Source organism: Gallus gallus, chromosome 4 (genome assembly GCF_016699485.2).
Source record: "Gallus gallus isolate bGalGal1 chromosome 4, bGalGal1.mat.broiler.GRCg7b, whole genome shotgun sequence".
NCBI classification, from domain to species: Eukaryota; Metazoa; Chordata; class Aves; order Galliformes; family Phasianidae; genus Gallus; species Gallus gallus.
This window is the reverse complement of record NC_052535.1, coordinates 74,178,139-74,195,409: the sequence shown is the minus strand read 5'-3', so window position 1 is coordinate 74,195,409 and position 17,271 is coordinate 74,178,139. Positions and strand designations below refer to the sequence as shown.

The 17,271-nt window shown below is 39.0% G+C and overlaps 1 protein-coding gene across 8 annotated transcripts in view; it reads right to left on the bottom strand.

Annotated features, from left to right (window-relative positions):
- KCNIP4 (potassium voltage-gated channel interacting protein 4) overlaps positions 1–17,271 on the bottom strand; it is a 382,096-nt gene that overhangs the window by 282,424 nt on the left and 82,401 nt on the right. For 3 of the 8 annotated variants that reach the window (XM_046939877.1, XM_046939864.1, XM_046939870.1), the window contains exon 1: positions 4,471–4,717. The exons of the other annotated variants lie outside the window; for them this stretch is intronic. Coding sequence is in view for 2 of the 3 variants with exons in the window: in XM_046939864.1 (XP_046795820.1) it covers positions 4,471–4,558 (88 nt within the window). In the remaining variant the exon portion in view is untranslated. Of the gene's footprint in view, positions 1–4,470; positions 4,718–17,271 lie in introns of those variants that run through there. 8 annotated transcript variants of the gene reach the window in all.

The following is a 17,271-nucleotide window of genomic DNA, read 5'->3' as shown; positions in this document are numbered from 1 at the left end:
TCAATTTATAAAAAGTTGATAATGGGACAACTCTGATATATTCTACAAGTTCCTATATTCAGAACACAGAACTCAAATCCCACCTTCTGCTAAATTTTACTCTAAGGCTTAAAATCCTAGTGTATTACCTCAACTCTTGAGAACAATTTGATTAACACATCTGCAATATGCTACGACTAAAACTGAAGGCTAAGCAGAAACTTGGCATTATAAAACCATGGAATGCCACATCACACTGGAACCTAGAATGAAATTTAAAGATTGCCTTATTAATTTGTCATTGCACAGTGGGGTAGGAAGGGAACACTAAAGAAACCTGACCAGTGGAGCATTCAGTCTCAGTACTCCCCACAGAATTTACTTGAGGATATCAAAGAACCATGAAGTCACCTAGGTTAGGAAAAGACCTCCAAGATCATCTAGTCCAACCATTCACCTACCACCAATATCTCCCACTAAACCATGTTCCTCTGTACAACACCTTGTGTTTCTTGAACACCTCCAGGGACAGTCACTCAATCAGCCTGATTACTCGTTCAGAGAACTTTCTCCTAATATCCAACCCAAACCTCCCCTAGCACAACTTGAGGCCATTCCCTCTAGTCTTATTGCTAGTTATGCAGGAGAAAAGGTTAAACTTGACCCATCTGTAATACAAAGCAAACTGCAGTTCTGGCCAGGACAGCTCCAAAGCAGCTAAACTCAGTGACCAAGAGATCGCTGACTGAGAAAGGGGAGGTTTAGGTTAGATATCAGGAGGAAATTTTTCACACAGGAAGGGTGGTGATGCACTGGAACAGGTTGCCCAAGGCAGGTTGTGGATGCCCCATCCCTGGAGGCATTCAAGGCCAGGCTGGATGCGGCTCTGGGCAGCCTGGTCTGGTGGTTGGCGAACCCTGCACGTAGCAGGGGGGCTTGAAACTCGATGATCATTAGTGGTCCTTTTCAACCCAGGCCATTCTATGATTCTATGAAAGCATTCAGGGTCTCTGTGACTGGTACCTATTCTTATATGTTCCTTGATTGAAGATGAATGTCAAAAAGTGATGTGATGATGATACAGATCTCTTTATTGAACGATTTAATGGACTGGAGTTTAAACCCACTTCAAATCTACTCTCCCCTTGATTTCCCTAATGAGTAGCAAAGACAGACTCCTTGTCACCATCTTTTTCTGGCCCTGTGATGTTTACGTGCCCTGGCTGTATGATTAAGAAGTGGAGAGAACTGGCATCAATCTATATAACCTACAGATCCACCTCTATAAGCCTGTAAGAATAAGATTTTCTCAGGCTGTTGGAGAGAGAGCACAATACCACAGCCAGAATTGTTCTCTTTCTTTGTAAACTCATAACAACTGGGAGTTTGAATCCATCCTGGAAATTCTAGCCTCTAGGCATTTAATATGAACATGCATGAAAGTTTAATATGAGAATACTTATAAAAATCTACCAATGGTGGTTTTTCCTTTAACATCTCTATTTTCCATACTTCACTGTTTATAACAGTTAAGAAAAGCTTCCTAGCCATTGCTCTGAAATTACTTTTTCCACTTCAAAGTAATTGACAGTCCATTTCTTTCTCTCTCAATGGTAAATCTCAGTGTTTGTAACGTAGAAACTCATGTTGCATCTGAGCACTGAGAAATTCTCAACTGAAGTGACAACATTTCAAAGAATAAGCACTTCCAACACACCTCAAATGGCAGCAGGCCTACATACCAAGAGTGGAGCATGGTATGACATCTGAGAAATGCTATGCTATCTTCAAGTATGTGAGGGAGTCTTAGCTGTAAAATCACATCAGCTTAATATATAGCAAAAATTACATAAAATAAAAAACTTTGTTTAAAAGACTTCTCATTACATTTTCCTTTCGACCACAGTAATGAATTATCTGAAAAAAATAAGGAGGATCTGGGCTTACTTGAGAAGGGATTACAATTTAAAGCCCATTGTAAAGATTTATGTAGCATTTACCTTCAAGTAAGGGAGCAGTTTCATTAACAGTATTAGGGCTGAGTTTAATATTAAACACATAGCATCACAGCTATATAAAGTAATTCTATTTCTATTTTAAGTATTTAAATATTGAGTTTTACCATAGAACAGCTCTATTTAATGCCATAAATGGTCACAAAATGTGAACAGTAAAGCCAATCATCAATAGCAACTGCTTACCCTGGTGATAAACCAAACCTCCGCACTAGCCCTCTTTACCCTTATTAGAAAACAAAAGAATTACAACAGCTCTTATATTGATTTATATTGATGAGATGAGGTTATAATCATCGTGCCAACCCATACAGGAAGAAAAAAAAGTATGGATTAGATTTACAGCATGAACTTTCAACAATATGTAGATTCAATTTAAGATTAAGAATAAAGTTGAATGAATACTCGAAAGAGAAACCAGGATACTAGACCTCATCAACAGGAAAGGTAAATTGGATTCCCCACTGTACTTCTTACTAAATATCTACCATTCAAAAATAAGATGGCAACTTGAGTCAAGTAAGCAGAACAGACTGCCTACACTGTGAAAGCCTCAGTAAGCACACACTTCTGTTTCTGAAAGCCATCCTGTATTTTGGAACAAATGCTCAGAAAGCAATATCTTCAGTGCACAAGTTAGTTTTCTAACATTTTCAACTGAACATCCTCATTCATCTTTATTAATATGTCATTGTCAACACAATGAATTACACATTAGATTTTGCAGGGGAATAGGTTAACTGCTATCACAACCATTGTGGTTGATGAGTAGACGGCAACAGCAAGAACTGAACAGGAGAGCTCTGTACTTCTGCAATTCATCTACTATCACACCATATTGGACTCATTTGGTATATCTGAACATATCAGGCCTATTCTCCCAACAAGAGTAGTAAGATACAACATGTTATCTGTAATAAAACTGGAATGGAAACTTCCAAACTTTCTCAGTTCCCAATAGTTCTGTGAAAGAGACAAAAATTATACACAAGTGTTGACAAAGGTTTGCTTTCAAGTAGTGTATTTCACACCACTTTACTGACTTTCCAGTATTTACCACTGAAAGAGCGCTGCTTAATTATAAATGAAACAACGCTTTTAGTAGTAACATAACCAGTACCCACAGCAATTCTTGAAAATGGCTTTGAATTAGTGACTTCAAATAGCTCACAATATAAACATCACTCTGAAAAACAGCATCTATCATTTGGTAGACAGGAAAAGAAAAATTTGAGTGACTTTTTTTGGCCTTTATTTCTAATACAGATTTCTTCTTGCATCATATATTACTTAATTTCCATAGCAACTCACAGGAACAAGAAGCCACTATTTCAAAGAAATCTGAATTGCTACAATACACTAGAGAGGAACCACAAGAGACTCAGAATAGCACAGAAAACGTCAGGGAAATTCCACGTTCTCTAACATTCAGTGTTACTGAATTACTGAAAAGCTATACTAGATTACACTAGTTTCACACCAGTTACAAGTACTGGTTGCCAATGATTTATATTGCACTGCAACCCAAACTATTGATAACTGCAATTTATCAGTGAAGCGCTGATGAAGAGACAACTTTGCTTCCAAGTCTTTCCATTAGTGGTTAATAAGACATAAGAAAAACACCATAAGCAACAGCAGAAACTTTCAAGATGCCTTCAGTGAAGTGAATGGCAATTAGCTCTCACTAATCACGTTAGCATCATTTGTTATGATCTGCTAAGGCTGGATCTGAAGTTCTGCTTGATGAGTTTTCCCAAAGGAAAAAGACTTTTGAAGTCTAGAAGGAAGCAGAGCAGTGCTTTACCAACGCGGAGTGACACGATACAAGCTGTCACATTTGACAGTCAGTAGGAATAGCCATAGGAAATGCTCATTTGCAAGAAAAGTGTAGTTTCTAAAGTGCTATAAAGAAAACCAAGCTGCTTGCTCAGCTTAGCTTGCAAACCTCATCCAGAACAGTACAATTCATCCGGTTTAAAAAAAATAACAACAACAATATTCAAACTCACAGCAGTCTAAGCCCCAAATTCTTTAAGGATAAAAAGCACACACGAAGCATTATTGAAAGTTTACAGTGAGATACAACAGCACCATACTGCAGTTGTTACGGTAAGCAAGAACGAGTCCCTGAGAAAGACAAGGCAGCGAGTGACGGTCAACCAGCGCCGGGCAGCGAGGACGAGCAGCCCGCGCGGCGCCCACCTCAGCCCACCCGCGGACGCAGCGGCCCCGCTGCGCGCACGTGAGTGGGTGAAGCACCGGCACCTGCGCTGCTCCGGGTGCAGCGTCTCAGCGCGTCTAAACGCTGCGCTGTTCGTAACATCGCGTGGTATCTGTTTTTGTTATCCTCAGCCACAATTCGGGTTTTATTACTAATTACGAGACGAAGAGAATTACAACAAAGCAGTACCGTCGCTATTTTAAAGTGAGGCAATTCTCATGCTGCACAGCTACAAAGAAAAACGGTCGTTACCTGTGTGAAGAGAACCTGTGATTAGCCTGAGGAGGTACTGGGCAAACCTCATGATTTCACGCTTACACCGCTTCCTACAGCCACTCATCTTAGGCAACAACGTATTCCTCGGAGGAGAGCCAGGAGACTTTTGCCGATAGAGGGACCGGTTTCCTCCAGCAAACTTCTGAGGCACTTGGCAGCCTCCCCGTTCGCCGCCTCGCAGTCCCCGCTGCCGCCGGGGAGCGCCTCGCGGAGCGGCCGGGCCGGGCCGAGCCCCGCAGGGCTCCGGGTGCTCTGCGCTGCCCCGCGGGGCCGCCCCCGCCGCTGCCCGCGGCCGCTCGGTGGAGCCGCAGCCCCGGGGCGGCCGGGGCGGGGCCGCTTCCCTCCCCCGGCACCGCGCACACACGCAGGGAGAGGCTGCGTCCTCAGGGAATCGGCAGGCAGGTGGGGAGGGAACAGCGGGAAAAAGCTAAAATAATCCAATGTCACGCCGTGGATTGATGATGAGGAAACATTCGAGCGCTACAGCTATCGCGCTGCTCAAGGTCAGAGCGGAGGACCGCCTCGCCTCCACCTGAGGGCACGGAAGCAGACGGTGAGCTGAGGAGCTCCGAGCGGCGTTAACCTGATGCCCGCCGCCAGGTGCGGGATGCCCCGGGCGGAGGAGCAGAACCCCGGGTGGGTCCCCCGCTCCCAGCCCTCTGGCTGCGAGAACGCCTATGGGAAGCCACACACGTTCTTTTCTAGTCCCTTATAAACCCATTGTTTTCTGCCTTGCGTGAGAGAAGGGCTTCCTATTAATAAACATGTTCTGCTCAAGTCTTTATTCGTGGTCAGAGAATCGGAAAAGCACATTTCCCTCGGACTACCACACGAACACAGAACAACTCTGGCTCTCGTGTCAGCTGGTGATGCAATAGGCAATACCTAATAGAGTTAAAAGAAGACAAAGAACCCATTAGGGAAAAGCTTAACAGAAGAAAATCACTGTCTGATCTAATTTTGAAGACTGCATTGACCACATAAACATTTTGGTGAATGCCTTCAAAAATAATAGTGTAACACACGCAAGTGCACTACCCCATGCTATTTTTTTATTACACACTGAGCAAGGATAAATGCATTATACAATCAACACATCAAAGCACTATCAGACTTGCAGTTAGATGACATAATTTCTGTGTATGCTATCTATAATAAGCCTGCTTTCTCCTGCTTGCAGTGAGGCTGCACCACTAACAGAGAGCCAGAATGAAACAGAGCTCCAAGTCCCCACACTGGCCCAGTGCATGACAACCAGAGAAAGAACCAGGCAACTTCTAGCATTGCATCAACTCTACAAGGCATTAGAAGGAAGCAAAACCTTGACATGAAGAGTTTAATAAAATACCTTCCATCCCAAATAGCTGGTGGAAGTGAAGGATAAATACTGAAAACAGAAGTGGGAACATCTCTACTTTAGCTGAGGACAAGAGGCCAGTGCAAATGGTGCTCAGCCAGAGTCCTTGACCTGGCTTAATCCTCTGGCAACTTTAATTGCTGTATATAAACTTCAACTGCAGTCTTACTTCAAAATGAAGAACTGAAATATCAGTTTTCTAAATACTTTAAATACACACTGTCAGCAAGTCCATGGGTTTTGTTCTGTGCTTTTCGCCTTCCCCTAAAATAAAGCAGCATCACTTCTGACTCATTTTGCTAAACCTTTCACATTTCAGTTCAGCAGTAACAGTAATTATCGCCTAAGAAAGGGTTCATGAAAGGTTTCTGACCAGTTTCATTAAGAGGATTTTAATTAACGGCACAGTATTCTGATCCACATCTAGCTCCCCTATTTCTCTGCTCAGCACAAATGGCCAACTAATCTTTAGACTGAAGCTGCTTATCCAAGTCACAAAGCTGATGAGGGAAGAGTGGTCAGGAAAATCACAATGGAAACATGTAATAAGGTGACTGCTGTTTTGTCAATGAACACCTTACCATACAATAAAGGGGAAAAGTTGGAAAATATCAGCTCCTATATATTGGTACCTTTAAAAAAAATATATAGGACTCACTGAAGTCTTCAGAAATAGTCTTTTTGCACTTTTATTTCTATTGGCACAACTTCCCCTCATGGCTCACAATCTATAGGTCTGAACTAAACCTAAAATATAAAAATAAAAAAAAGATTCCTATTAATATCAGAAGGATCTGGATCATCTGGATCAAATCCCTAGAATTTCTAGTTTTGGAATCAGGTACTTAAAAATGAGGATTTTAAAACTATTACTTAAGTACAACAGAGAATGAATAAAACGTGCAAACAAAGCATTTTCCCCCCCTCCAGATTTTAGGAAAAGCAAAATGGAAGGACAAAGTAAGTGTTCATTGTAAACTCTTGGATTTTCAAATTAGTTGACCTAGGCTAGTTGGTTGGCATCCCAGATGCCACGTGGCACAATGAAATCCCCAGGAAGGAAATGTGTTTTTATTTGTTTTAAAGAAGACAAACAATAGCAGCAGTCCATTTTAAATGCAAAATAGAAAAGTTCCCCTAAAGACATATAGTGTAGTGTATGGATTTGTATGGCCATACAAATCAAGTACTTCTATGAAGATTTCTAAACAAAGCTAGAAGAATCACCACAAGAAAAACAGCAGTAAAACACTACTTCTGTGAAAATCAGTTCTGTTCAACGTATAGATTCAGCCTTCAGCATGTGCTGAAGCAGTATATACAGAATATGCAAACTGATCAGCTTCTCAGAGACTGTTTACACCGTACATTTTATTTGCACATATTTTAACACCCATCCATCTTCAAAGCATTGAATTCCCTCCTGAACTGGCTGGCCTGTGCTATTTCCTAAAAAGATGGAGTCCTGACTTCTAAAAATGACAGCAAATCAATTAAAATGCCTAAGACTCAGAAAGGGTCAACCAGGAACACTGAAAACCTGCACGGGGCTTTCACACTGTTGACAAAAACCTTGCTAGAATTTATGTTAGTAAGGTAAAGGCTGAATTCCACAAGTGAACGTTTCTATCAGCTTTCTTATTTCAAAGAACAGAGGTAATATTTACAGTTACATGGCAAGAAGTAACAGATGGGCAAGAACAAGCACATGGATGAGCTCAAGGTAACAGTGAGATGTTTATGAGCAGCACAGCAAACAGCTGCCACACGTAGATGACGATCATCAGATCTCCTTTCTGTTCCATCTCGCCTGTCATAAATGCAGGAGTCCTCCTAAATCAGAGTCCCTAATGTGTTTAATTGCTCTTCTCTGCTTTTACTTCTTGACTCAACAGTATCTTATACAAAGTGTCCAAAGTTGGCCAACATCTAGAAGAGATGCAGCAGCATCAGAAAGATCACCAGAAACTGCAGAATTCTGCAGTATTTACCATTTGTATGGGTGTGTCAGCCACCTCTTTCAGTACCAGGAAAAAATTCTTCTGCTCCTTATTTGCCCAAATTTAGTCTTTAGTCTTAGACAGTAATGAAAACCAGTGATTGCTACATGGTAGAATGTGAGGTAGGAGAGATGCAGGCAGATATTCCTTTCCCCACTGCTCAATACCAACACAGTAGGTGATAAAGCTAAATTTACTTGGTTTTAAATGGCTGTTATCTATCCTGAACATTACAGAAACAAATAAGAATCCTTCTGCTTCATCTACTTCATATTCAAATGGATTTCCACATGGAATGTGAACAACACCTCACTCTGTGTAGGGATAGTATCTACCTCAGACCCCAGGACAAATAGCAATGGGACTTGCCAGCATCTCTAGTTAAGATAGCAAGTTTATTTTTTTAGTACTTTATTTTCACCCCTCATAGGGAACAAATTTTTTTGTATCCTTTAATTACTCATCCTGCATGTAATGTTTCTTAATAAGCAATATAAAAGAAAGACCTTTACTCTAGCCTATGCCACTGAAAATTAATGCACATTCTTCCTGCATTTGTCTATAGCTTTTAGCTTCTCCTGAAAGTTTGCTAAGAATAACATCCTCAGAGCTCAAACAGCTTTATTACCATGCTTAAAACAGTACTACAGAGGAAACTGCTATTCCATGCAGTTTGCATAATATCAACAAATCATCTATATGCTCCATGCTAACATATGATACCTGTAAACAAGAAATTACTTCCACCAGTGTTGTATTTCTTGATGTTATAGTTTCAAACTTAGTTTTCTACTACGACTATGGAGCTCAATAAAACCTGGTAGCTTAGCCTGCATAAAACCTTTGACCAGTGTAACAAAAACCTTTCTTTAAAACATTAGTCATTTGCTTCTTTTATTTCTGACTCTTCTCTAAGTAGCTACCTGATCAGAATGCCTGTTTCTTTTCACACTACTCTGTGTCCTTGAAGCTTACCCAAAAGTTCATTTAACACAGGACACTCTTAAGATGATGTTTCAGACAATCAACCAGGAGCTACAGCTGCTTCAACCTCCCACACAGTCCTCTCTTGCCTGATTAAATATTCATCACTCTGGGATGTTGCAGTGTCAAACAGGAGCAGCTTCTCAGCCTGACCTTCCCCAGTCAGCCAGAAATTTCTGCTGAAGAATAAACAAGATTGGGACTTAACCTGCTGAAACATAAAACAGCATTATGTAGTTTTCATGTTGCACATTGAGTTCTGTGCATGCACTGTAAAATTCTTACAGCAGAACATAAAGTACTGTCTTTAATGTTCAATATAAATTGAATTTCAGTATGCAAAGCTAACTATAAAAAAACTGCCTGGGCAACATTATGAATAATCTTTTCGCAGAACACTAAAGTCTTATCATCCTTACTATATAGATCACATTGTGTATGCATGTATGGTCATATCTTCCAACATAAAAACAGTGCTGAGTATTCTCAAATAAAAATATTAAAGACACGCCTACTATCAGAAAGTACATGGTTGTAGTGGGTTTTGTATGGTTTTTTTTTTTGTGTATCTCTGGACTGCTATCATGAGTTCACATACACAGCTCATAGTAAGTTTAAATTTTGCCTCCAAAGAACTGACTAATTCCCAATTCCAACCCTTATGGAAAAAAAATATCTAGAGTTGCAATTTCTTTTACTTGCGCTAGTTTTATGCATCTCTATTTAGCAGAAGATAACTGCAAAATTGTAATGGGTTAACTTCACTACCATAGGAATTGTATCCTTTATAGGTTCCATAGTTATTTAAAGTATATTCATAGGTAAAACATACCTGTATCCAAAACAAAATTGAAAATTTTGCTTTTTGACTAACAACATTAATCTGTTAAAAAAATAAGCCCATCAGGAACATCTTTTGTTTATGCATACTAGGTATGCAGTGTTCCAAGGAAGACTGAAGAGTCATTGCACTGATTCAGCTATGAGAATTCTGTCATCATAATAAATGTGTATGTACATCTTGGGCCAGTCAGTAAAAATACTCATGAGTTTGCTGTTCAAATTCACATCCACATACATATGTATATAAAATATGCATATGGTTAGAGGTTTGAATAAATTACTCAAGTCATCTACGAGAACCTTTTTGGCCCTAGGACTTCCTGAAAATGGTACAAACTTACATTTCATCTTCTTGGGTAATGGCCTTCCTAGCATTTTCAGGAATTACTACCACCACAACTCCTGCCTCCCCCATTATTTTTGCTAGCCCAAAACAATCATGGATGTTGTAAATTTGCAGATTTGGCTTGATTCTCCAATTAAACGGAAAATTAAGATTTAGAGGTCTAACTGCTCAAGTCTGCACATCCTTTATTTTGCAAGAATTGTGGTGCATTTGGATTAATATATCCAGCTCTACCTCAAGGAGAAGAAAGAAAAGACAAAGGCAACACCCCAAATAGCTCCTCAGAGCTTACAGTGTACATCCTCCTTGGTTGGAGAAATGTTAAAATAGCTGCCTTGCACTCTAAAATTGTTTCTGTTAAGCTACCACACTGCATGGCCTGTGGTGCCTGCCTCCCCCCCCCAAGCAGGTCCTGTAAGTACTGAGAGCAGTCTCCATTCTCGCAGTACCCTTTAGTAAAAGCTCTTTGGATAATGTTCGCACATAAGAGATCAAGGATATAAAGCAGAGAAGATCACATCCATTTAATTTAGAGGTTTCTTTTACAGGGGCAGCAGAGTCTGCATTATAGCTACACTACACAAGATGTATAAGGCCATCAAAATCTACAACATCCTGCAGCATCTCATTCTCTTCCTGACTCCTACTGCACGTTCTTTTGTGGCCATATACGCTGCCATCTCTCCAGGAAGGATGGCCACAACTAACTGCAGCTTCAAACCAGTTTTCCCTCATCTATTTGTGCAATGCTCCTTTAAATCAGTCCCCAAGGACCAGAGAAAGAAAGAAGCAAAGTTAATCTTAAAGATTAAAAAAATAAAGAAAAGAAAACACAAGGTAACAGAGCAACCAGGGTATTTTATTTCATGTGTTGCCCACAGGCATTAACAAAAGGCCAAATTTTTGATTCCCAGCTGGGAACACCCTATGGCACAGCAGGTGGTTGGGCCCATGTGCTTCATACTCAGGAAGCCATAGAGGTTTAGCATGAGATCACTGTAGTCTTTTAGCAATAACACAGTCTAAGAGATCTAATCAAATAAAGGCCTTCAGCATAAATTCAACTCATAAGGAAATGAAGTTGTTTTTATTATCAACTCAACTATTATGAGGTTAGAAGTCAGTAGTAACTATAACAGTCTATATATGGTCCAGGCAAGGAAGAGAAAAATTCTTTAGTGGGCCATGAATTTATGACTCAGAAGCCTGGAACAGGAAGTTAACGGCAAGGCTGGTAAGTGCAACAAAGCACTACTCTCATCTCCATAGATTAGCATGAAGAACAGCAGTAGTTTTTCTATCACATACATATACAGTCTTGAGTAGTGGCGATGAAAGAAATGGGAGAATACCACTACTTGTTTATCTCACCACGAGGAGAAGAAATACTACTAGAAGAAAACAGCTCTTAAATACTAGAAAAGTGATGGTGAACATTTCAGGATCTTTTACAGTGCAGGGATGAATGAGTATTCATTTTATGTAAACCCTGCAGAAGTTCCTTAGTTTACTGCAGCTGCTCTGCGTGCCTGGACATAGAATATTAGTCACCAAGTGGAAATCACATTTTATATTACAGAAATTATGACTTCAAACTTTCCCCCATCAGAACAGGACAGCTACCTCTACTTCAGAAACTGTATTAAAAATGGAAGAGATAAGCTTTTCAGTTAAAAATTCTATTAGAGTTATCTCACATCCAAGGAACTAGATTGGAAATTTCAGAGAATTTTTTTTTTGCCCAATACACAGGTAACTTGTCAGGTATAAGCATCTTAATTGCAAAGATGTCCTTATCAGTTTCAGTCAATAAAGACTGTATGGTATTTAGTACAGTTTTAGTTCTTGCCTCTTGATTAAGGAGTCTCGTTAAATTAAATATGCTTTCAATTAGGAATCACATTTCATCCTACGCTATTTTGTAATATCATTAGCCAGACTCCCCCATACTGATTATTCAGAGAATTAAGGTAGGTCACATATTACTAGCTTAACTCCTTGTTTTCCATCTGATCAAAGTGATAGCAAATGTTTTATGCAGTTGATTTTCTCTGAAGGTAAAAGCATTTGAAAACACCTATGATGTTAAATAGGGAGGAAATCCTATATCTACATGATTTGCTTTGGGGAGCATCATGGGTGTGTATTATACAAAATGAAAAATAATTTATAATAGTTAGCAGAGCACCAACCAATAGCACAAAGCATTATTTCAAAACAACCTACAGACTGAGGGAGGATTATGATACTATCTGGGGAGGGAGGAAGAACGATAAAGCGAAATTACTCCTGAAGGTCACGCACTACAAGACTGCAGATCATGAAGAATAGTTAATGATTGTAATTGGACTAATAACTTTATTTAAAATAATAATCATGACACAAAAAAGGAAAAATAAAGTCTTGGCTCTATAGATGTATACAGCAGACACAGACAAAAGGCTGTGCTTCATCTTTCACCTTTAGCAAGATTTAGTGCTAAGCACTTTCTATTGCCATGAGAATCTGCTTTCCTTTCAATACCTTTCACTGAAAAGGCATTCTCTAACTGCTTTCATCATTTTGCATCATTTTGAGGCAGTGCTGATTTCTGGACTTGCTCAGCAGCAGAACTTCACACCCAGTTATGATTTTGTGTCCTCTCTGAATGTGCAGTTCTGACAGATCAGGAGAACACAGAGACTGCAAGAAGGTATCATGAAATACAAATTGGCTTAACACCTTCAGTTGTCTGAGTTAGGGAAAAACAGTTTCCATATAGTTTCTTAGTTCTTTCACAGTGAATTAGACTTCTCATGAAGCTTCTTGCACCACCTGTCCTGGTTTCTCTTCCAGAAATGGACCTTCAAAATCATTCCTGCCTCTTGACCAGTCTTCATCTACTTCCATAAATACATTCTCCTTTATAACTCCTCTTTATCTGGTCCCTTTACCAGATAATCTCTTACATGGTTTTTACCATCTGGTATTTAAACAACAAAAAAAAAAATCTGGTTTGCCCAGAGCAATAGCTTTTCCTTTTCCAGCAGTGCTTTATTTAAGTAGGTGGTGATCAAATTTTAATGATCCTCTTTTGTTATCTTAAACCAACTGCAAAAACTCCTCTTGGCATTCCCCCTGGGTTGGAAGGATATCAGCAGTGTTATGCATTGTAATTGGCACAAGGCTTTTGATGATTAAAACACAGATTTTTCTTTTAAAAAGATGACAAAAGTCATAACACTACAGAACTCAGGAGTTTAAGCTTAACTGAGAAAGTCCAGGGCATTTTTCCAACAGAGTTAGATTCTTCAGAAATCTATATTCAGAATGAATGGAAAAGCACATTCAAGCCTATAGTCATCCCCCCCAACCCCCGCAATCGGTAACCTATAAAACATCTAGACTTAGAAACAGCTATTGCAGATCCGCCAAGTATGAGATACCCTGAAAGACACATTTTGTTGTTCTAGCAACTTTGAAGTTGAGAGATATTCTACTTTCTGAACACTCAGTACTTTTCCCTACCACTGCTTAGTTAGTTACATGTAAAAAAAAAATTACTCTGATTTGAATTTAAGGCTGGAGAGGAATGTCAAAGCCTAGCCATGATTATTACTTCTTACAAACATGTGAAGAGTCTATGAACTTTAATTCTATCAGTAAACATATGAATTGCAACATTACATGAATAACCCACAAAATATGAAATATCTTTGAAGTGATTGGTACTGTATGTCTGGTAAAGGATGCATCTCTGCGAAAAGAAAAATGAAGTACTCTGCCTAGAAATATATGCATACAGTCTAAGCTAACCAGAAAGTGCACATCGGAATAATATAGCCTATCTCCTTTACATAAAGGAAACAACTTCTTGCTGAATGTCAAAGATTAAAAAGTCACCCAAACTGCTTTACAAAGCTCATATTTTCCAAAAATTCCTTGACTCAGATTTCTTGGCAGTTTACTGTCACTCAAGCCATCTGAAAGGCTCCACAAGTACAATACTAAAATGCATGCTTCCAGATTTTCCTCCCTTTCAGGAAGGTAGCTGTGAAGCAAGTACTCATCTTTTAAAGTTATAAAAACCTCAAAAAGAGGCAATATAAGTACAGCTGGTACTGACTCTTCAATTAACTGCCTTCTTCTAAGACTTTAAAGAAAAGACCATGAGTTAACTTCCTCTCTGTATATGCAGGATAACCCAGGAAGCAGAGTTCAACAGTAGAATGACGCGTGAAGGGAAAAAATAGTTTTATTCTGGATCTATGTACCTGCATTAAAAATGTGAATTACAGAATAAAAAGCACTTGACATTCTCTTCATTTCTTTTTTCCTTTGCCTGTAGGAGTACATGCAGTGATATCAGACTGGAACTGACATTCTACTTAACAGAAAATATGATGTAATAGGTTTCTAAATTGGAGGGCAAAGTGGCAGAATTTCAGGATGACACTGAAAACAAAAGTGCATAAAGGATCTTTTCAGCCAGAGAGAAAAGCATGGATGGAGCAGCCGCCTGATAGAGTTTCACAAGCATCTGTTTTCTCTAAGATTCACACTGCAATCATTGTGCACCAGTGGCTGGAAATTATTACTCTTAATTATGATATCTGCCATAAAAAAAACCTATCAATGATCAGTCTGAAGTTCTGGAGGTCTCAAGCCCCATTTATTTGCTGGGGATCTTGTCTTGAGATTATATGGATCTGTTCAGCCAAACCATTTGCTACAACTTGCTCCAAAACAATTTGCTGGCACTGGCTTAGTTGATTTCAGCCTAGCCCATGAAAGCCCATGACAAAAGTTAAAACGCACAGATCAGCTACCAATCAGAGTACTTCATGCATAATATAGATCTCTATCTCACTATTTTAAATGATCATGAGCTTTTCCCCCTCCTCCCATTCTTTCATTTTTAGCAAGGTTTCTACAGAGAAAAATCACATGCTAAGAACATGCATGGCTCCTTAATAGAGGAGGTACTGTTTCTAATGAGTGGTTGTAAGATCTCTTCTTACCTTAGAGAGGTGGCTGATGCCCCATGCCTGTCAATGTTCAAGAGACATGTAGACAATGCCCTCAATAACATGCTTTAACAATTTGGTCCAGCAGTTGGACTTCAGGATATTTATGGGTCCATTCCAACTAAGGACATTCTAATTTCTTATTATTCAATATATCCTATAGATATAGGAATATCAATATATGCTATTTAAAGTACTATTTCTTTTTTTTTCCCCCAAACAGCAATAAACTCAGGCTTGTGTTGTTATTGATCAAGTCTTACATGCATTTCCAAAACTGAGGACATGATAACTAAGAACACTGACTGTGTGAATTCTGAAATCTAACTCCATCCTGTTACAAACACAAGCAGTAGGCAGAAGACCACAAGTGAAGACATATTGCCCACAGTCTCCTAAGCCAAGTCTCTGAACACAATGTTACAAGCAACAGCTGATGTAAAAAAATAAATATTCATACAATAACCAGTTTAATATTACAGATCAAAAATATATTTTCCCATAGCACTAAGTTGGAATACCATTTCAGGTCTCTTCTACATGAATCTGTCATAGTTCCCAATTTATATTAGCTCATTTAGATCACCCTATTCCCTCAGGATCCTATTCCTACTGAGAACAACAGATGTCTTCAAAATTCAGCCTTGTTCTTTCATGGTTTTATGTCTCATGGTACAAATATTCCCATGTTTTAGGGAAAGTATATGAAGCAAGAAAACAAAATTATGTCTCAAAAGATTCTGAATATTCAACAACACAGTTAATTCCAAACTGAAGTGAAAGAAAATTCCAGTTTTGTAAAGCCTCTGGGACGTTTCTTCTTGCTCTTGATTTTACTGTTCCACAGAGCTGCTATGAGATGTGGAAGAAAAAAGAAAAACCATTACACTGATAAGCCTCTTTTTGGACACCGTAAGTAAAGTCTGTGTCAACAAGTTATTGAGAAGGCACCATATTCCAACACAAAAAGCACTTCCACAATTTCCATGTTATTGTCAGCTGAGTTTCATATACACCTTTCTACCTTTGTAATACAGCAGGAGAGACTCATTCTAAGAGACATCTGACAGTCTTTGATTCAGCCGATCTATGCACCCAGCTTCAAACTTACCACCAGTTTAATCTAGCACTGCAGTCTTTCTTCAGTACTGCAAACCTTCCCCAGATTTTCTGATCTCTCTTCAGCACCATTACTTTCCAGTTCTCACCAGTTCATCACCTTTCTAAGTAATATTCAAAGATGTTTCTGAGTACTTTATCCACAGATAACAAGTATCCTGATATAGTCTCTTACGTTTTGATGCTCATGCAAAGGCGTTGGTTATTGGTTGGTTGTTTTTTTTGTTTGTTTGTTTTTGGAAGTGGCCAAAAATGCTTTGGTCATTTGATAATCTCCTTTGATAAATTTGTATACAACAAATAAGGAAATCATTTTTTTTTGGAGCAGCTAGAACAATGCCCTAAACCAAAGGTCATGAACACAATAAACTGATTACTCTCCATGTGTGGACTTGCACATACATCATCTAAGTGTAAGGATGGAGGAAGCAGAGGGGTATGTCTTTAGACTTCATGGGGACAAACAAGAATCATGTTTGTGGAAAACTGAGTTTGGACATGAGACAAAGCTGTGAAAGAAAGTTGTCTGAAACGGGATTTCAGTTCCTTCATAGCCACAGAGGAATTCATTAGTACAAGGAGTAAGCAAGCACCTTAAATCAGATTTAGCTTTTCACAAATCAGAACACGCATCAGATCTGAAAGATCACACCTTGAAGCAGCACTGGGTATCTTTACATTACCAGCGCTCTCTGCAAGCTTCTTGCCCCTCTTGGGATTTTTATTCTAGCATTTTCTGGTAAAATTGAGAAACTCAGAGATAATCTTTACCTCCATCCTTCCTTTGACATTTACAACACTTTATGAATACATTTCCTCTTCAGTGATATTTTCATCTATTAAAAGAATATTTATGAGTGCTGCTTCAAAGAAAACTACTGGAATGAGAAGTCAAGCAGAAACAGTGAGAGGGGGCAGGTTTACATTTGCAACTTTTTATAGATTAACTCTAGCAATACAAAAGGCAATACCTAAAATCCATTTGAAACCCAGGTTAAGAAAGGTGGCATTGTATCAATTATATTATCACTCCAGTGTTTTCAAGGCTTGATATCAGGGTACACCTGGAGAATGCATTAAAAAGTTTAAGGTATTGGTACAATTTATGTGGAAGTTAATTCA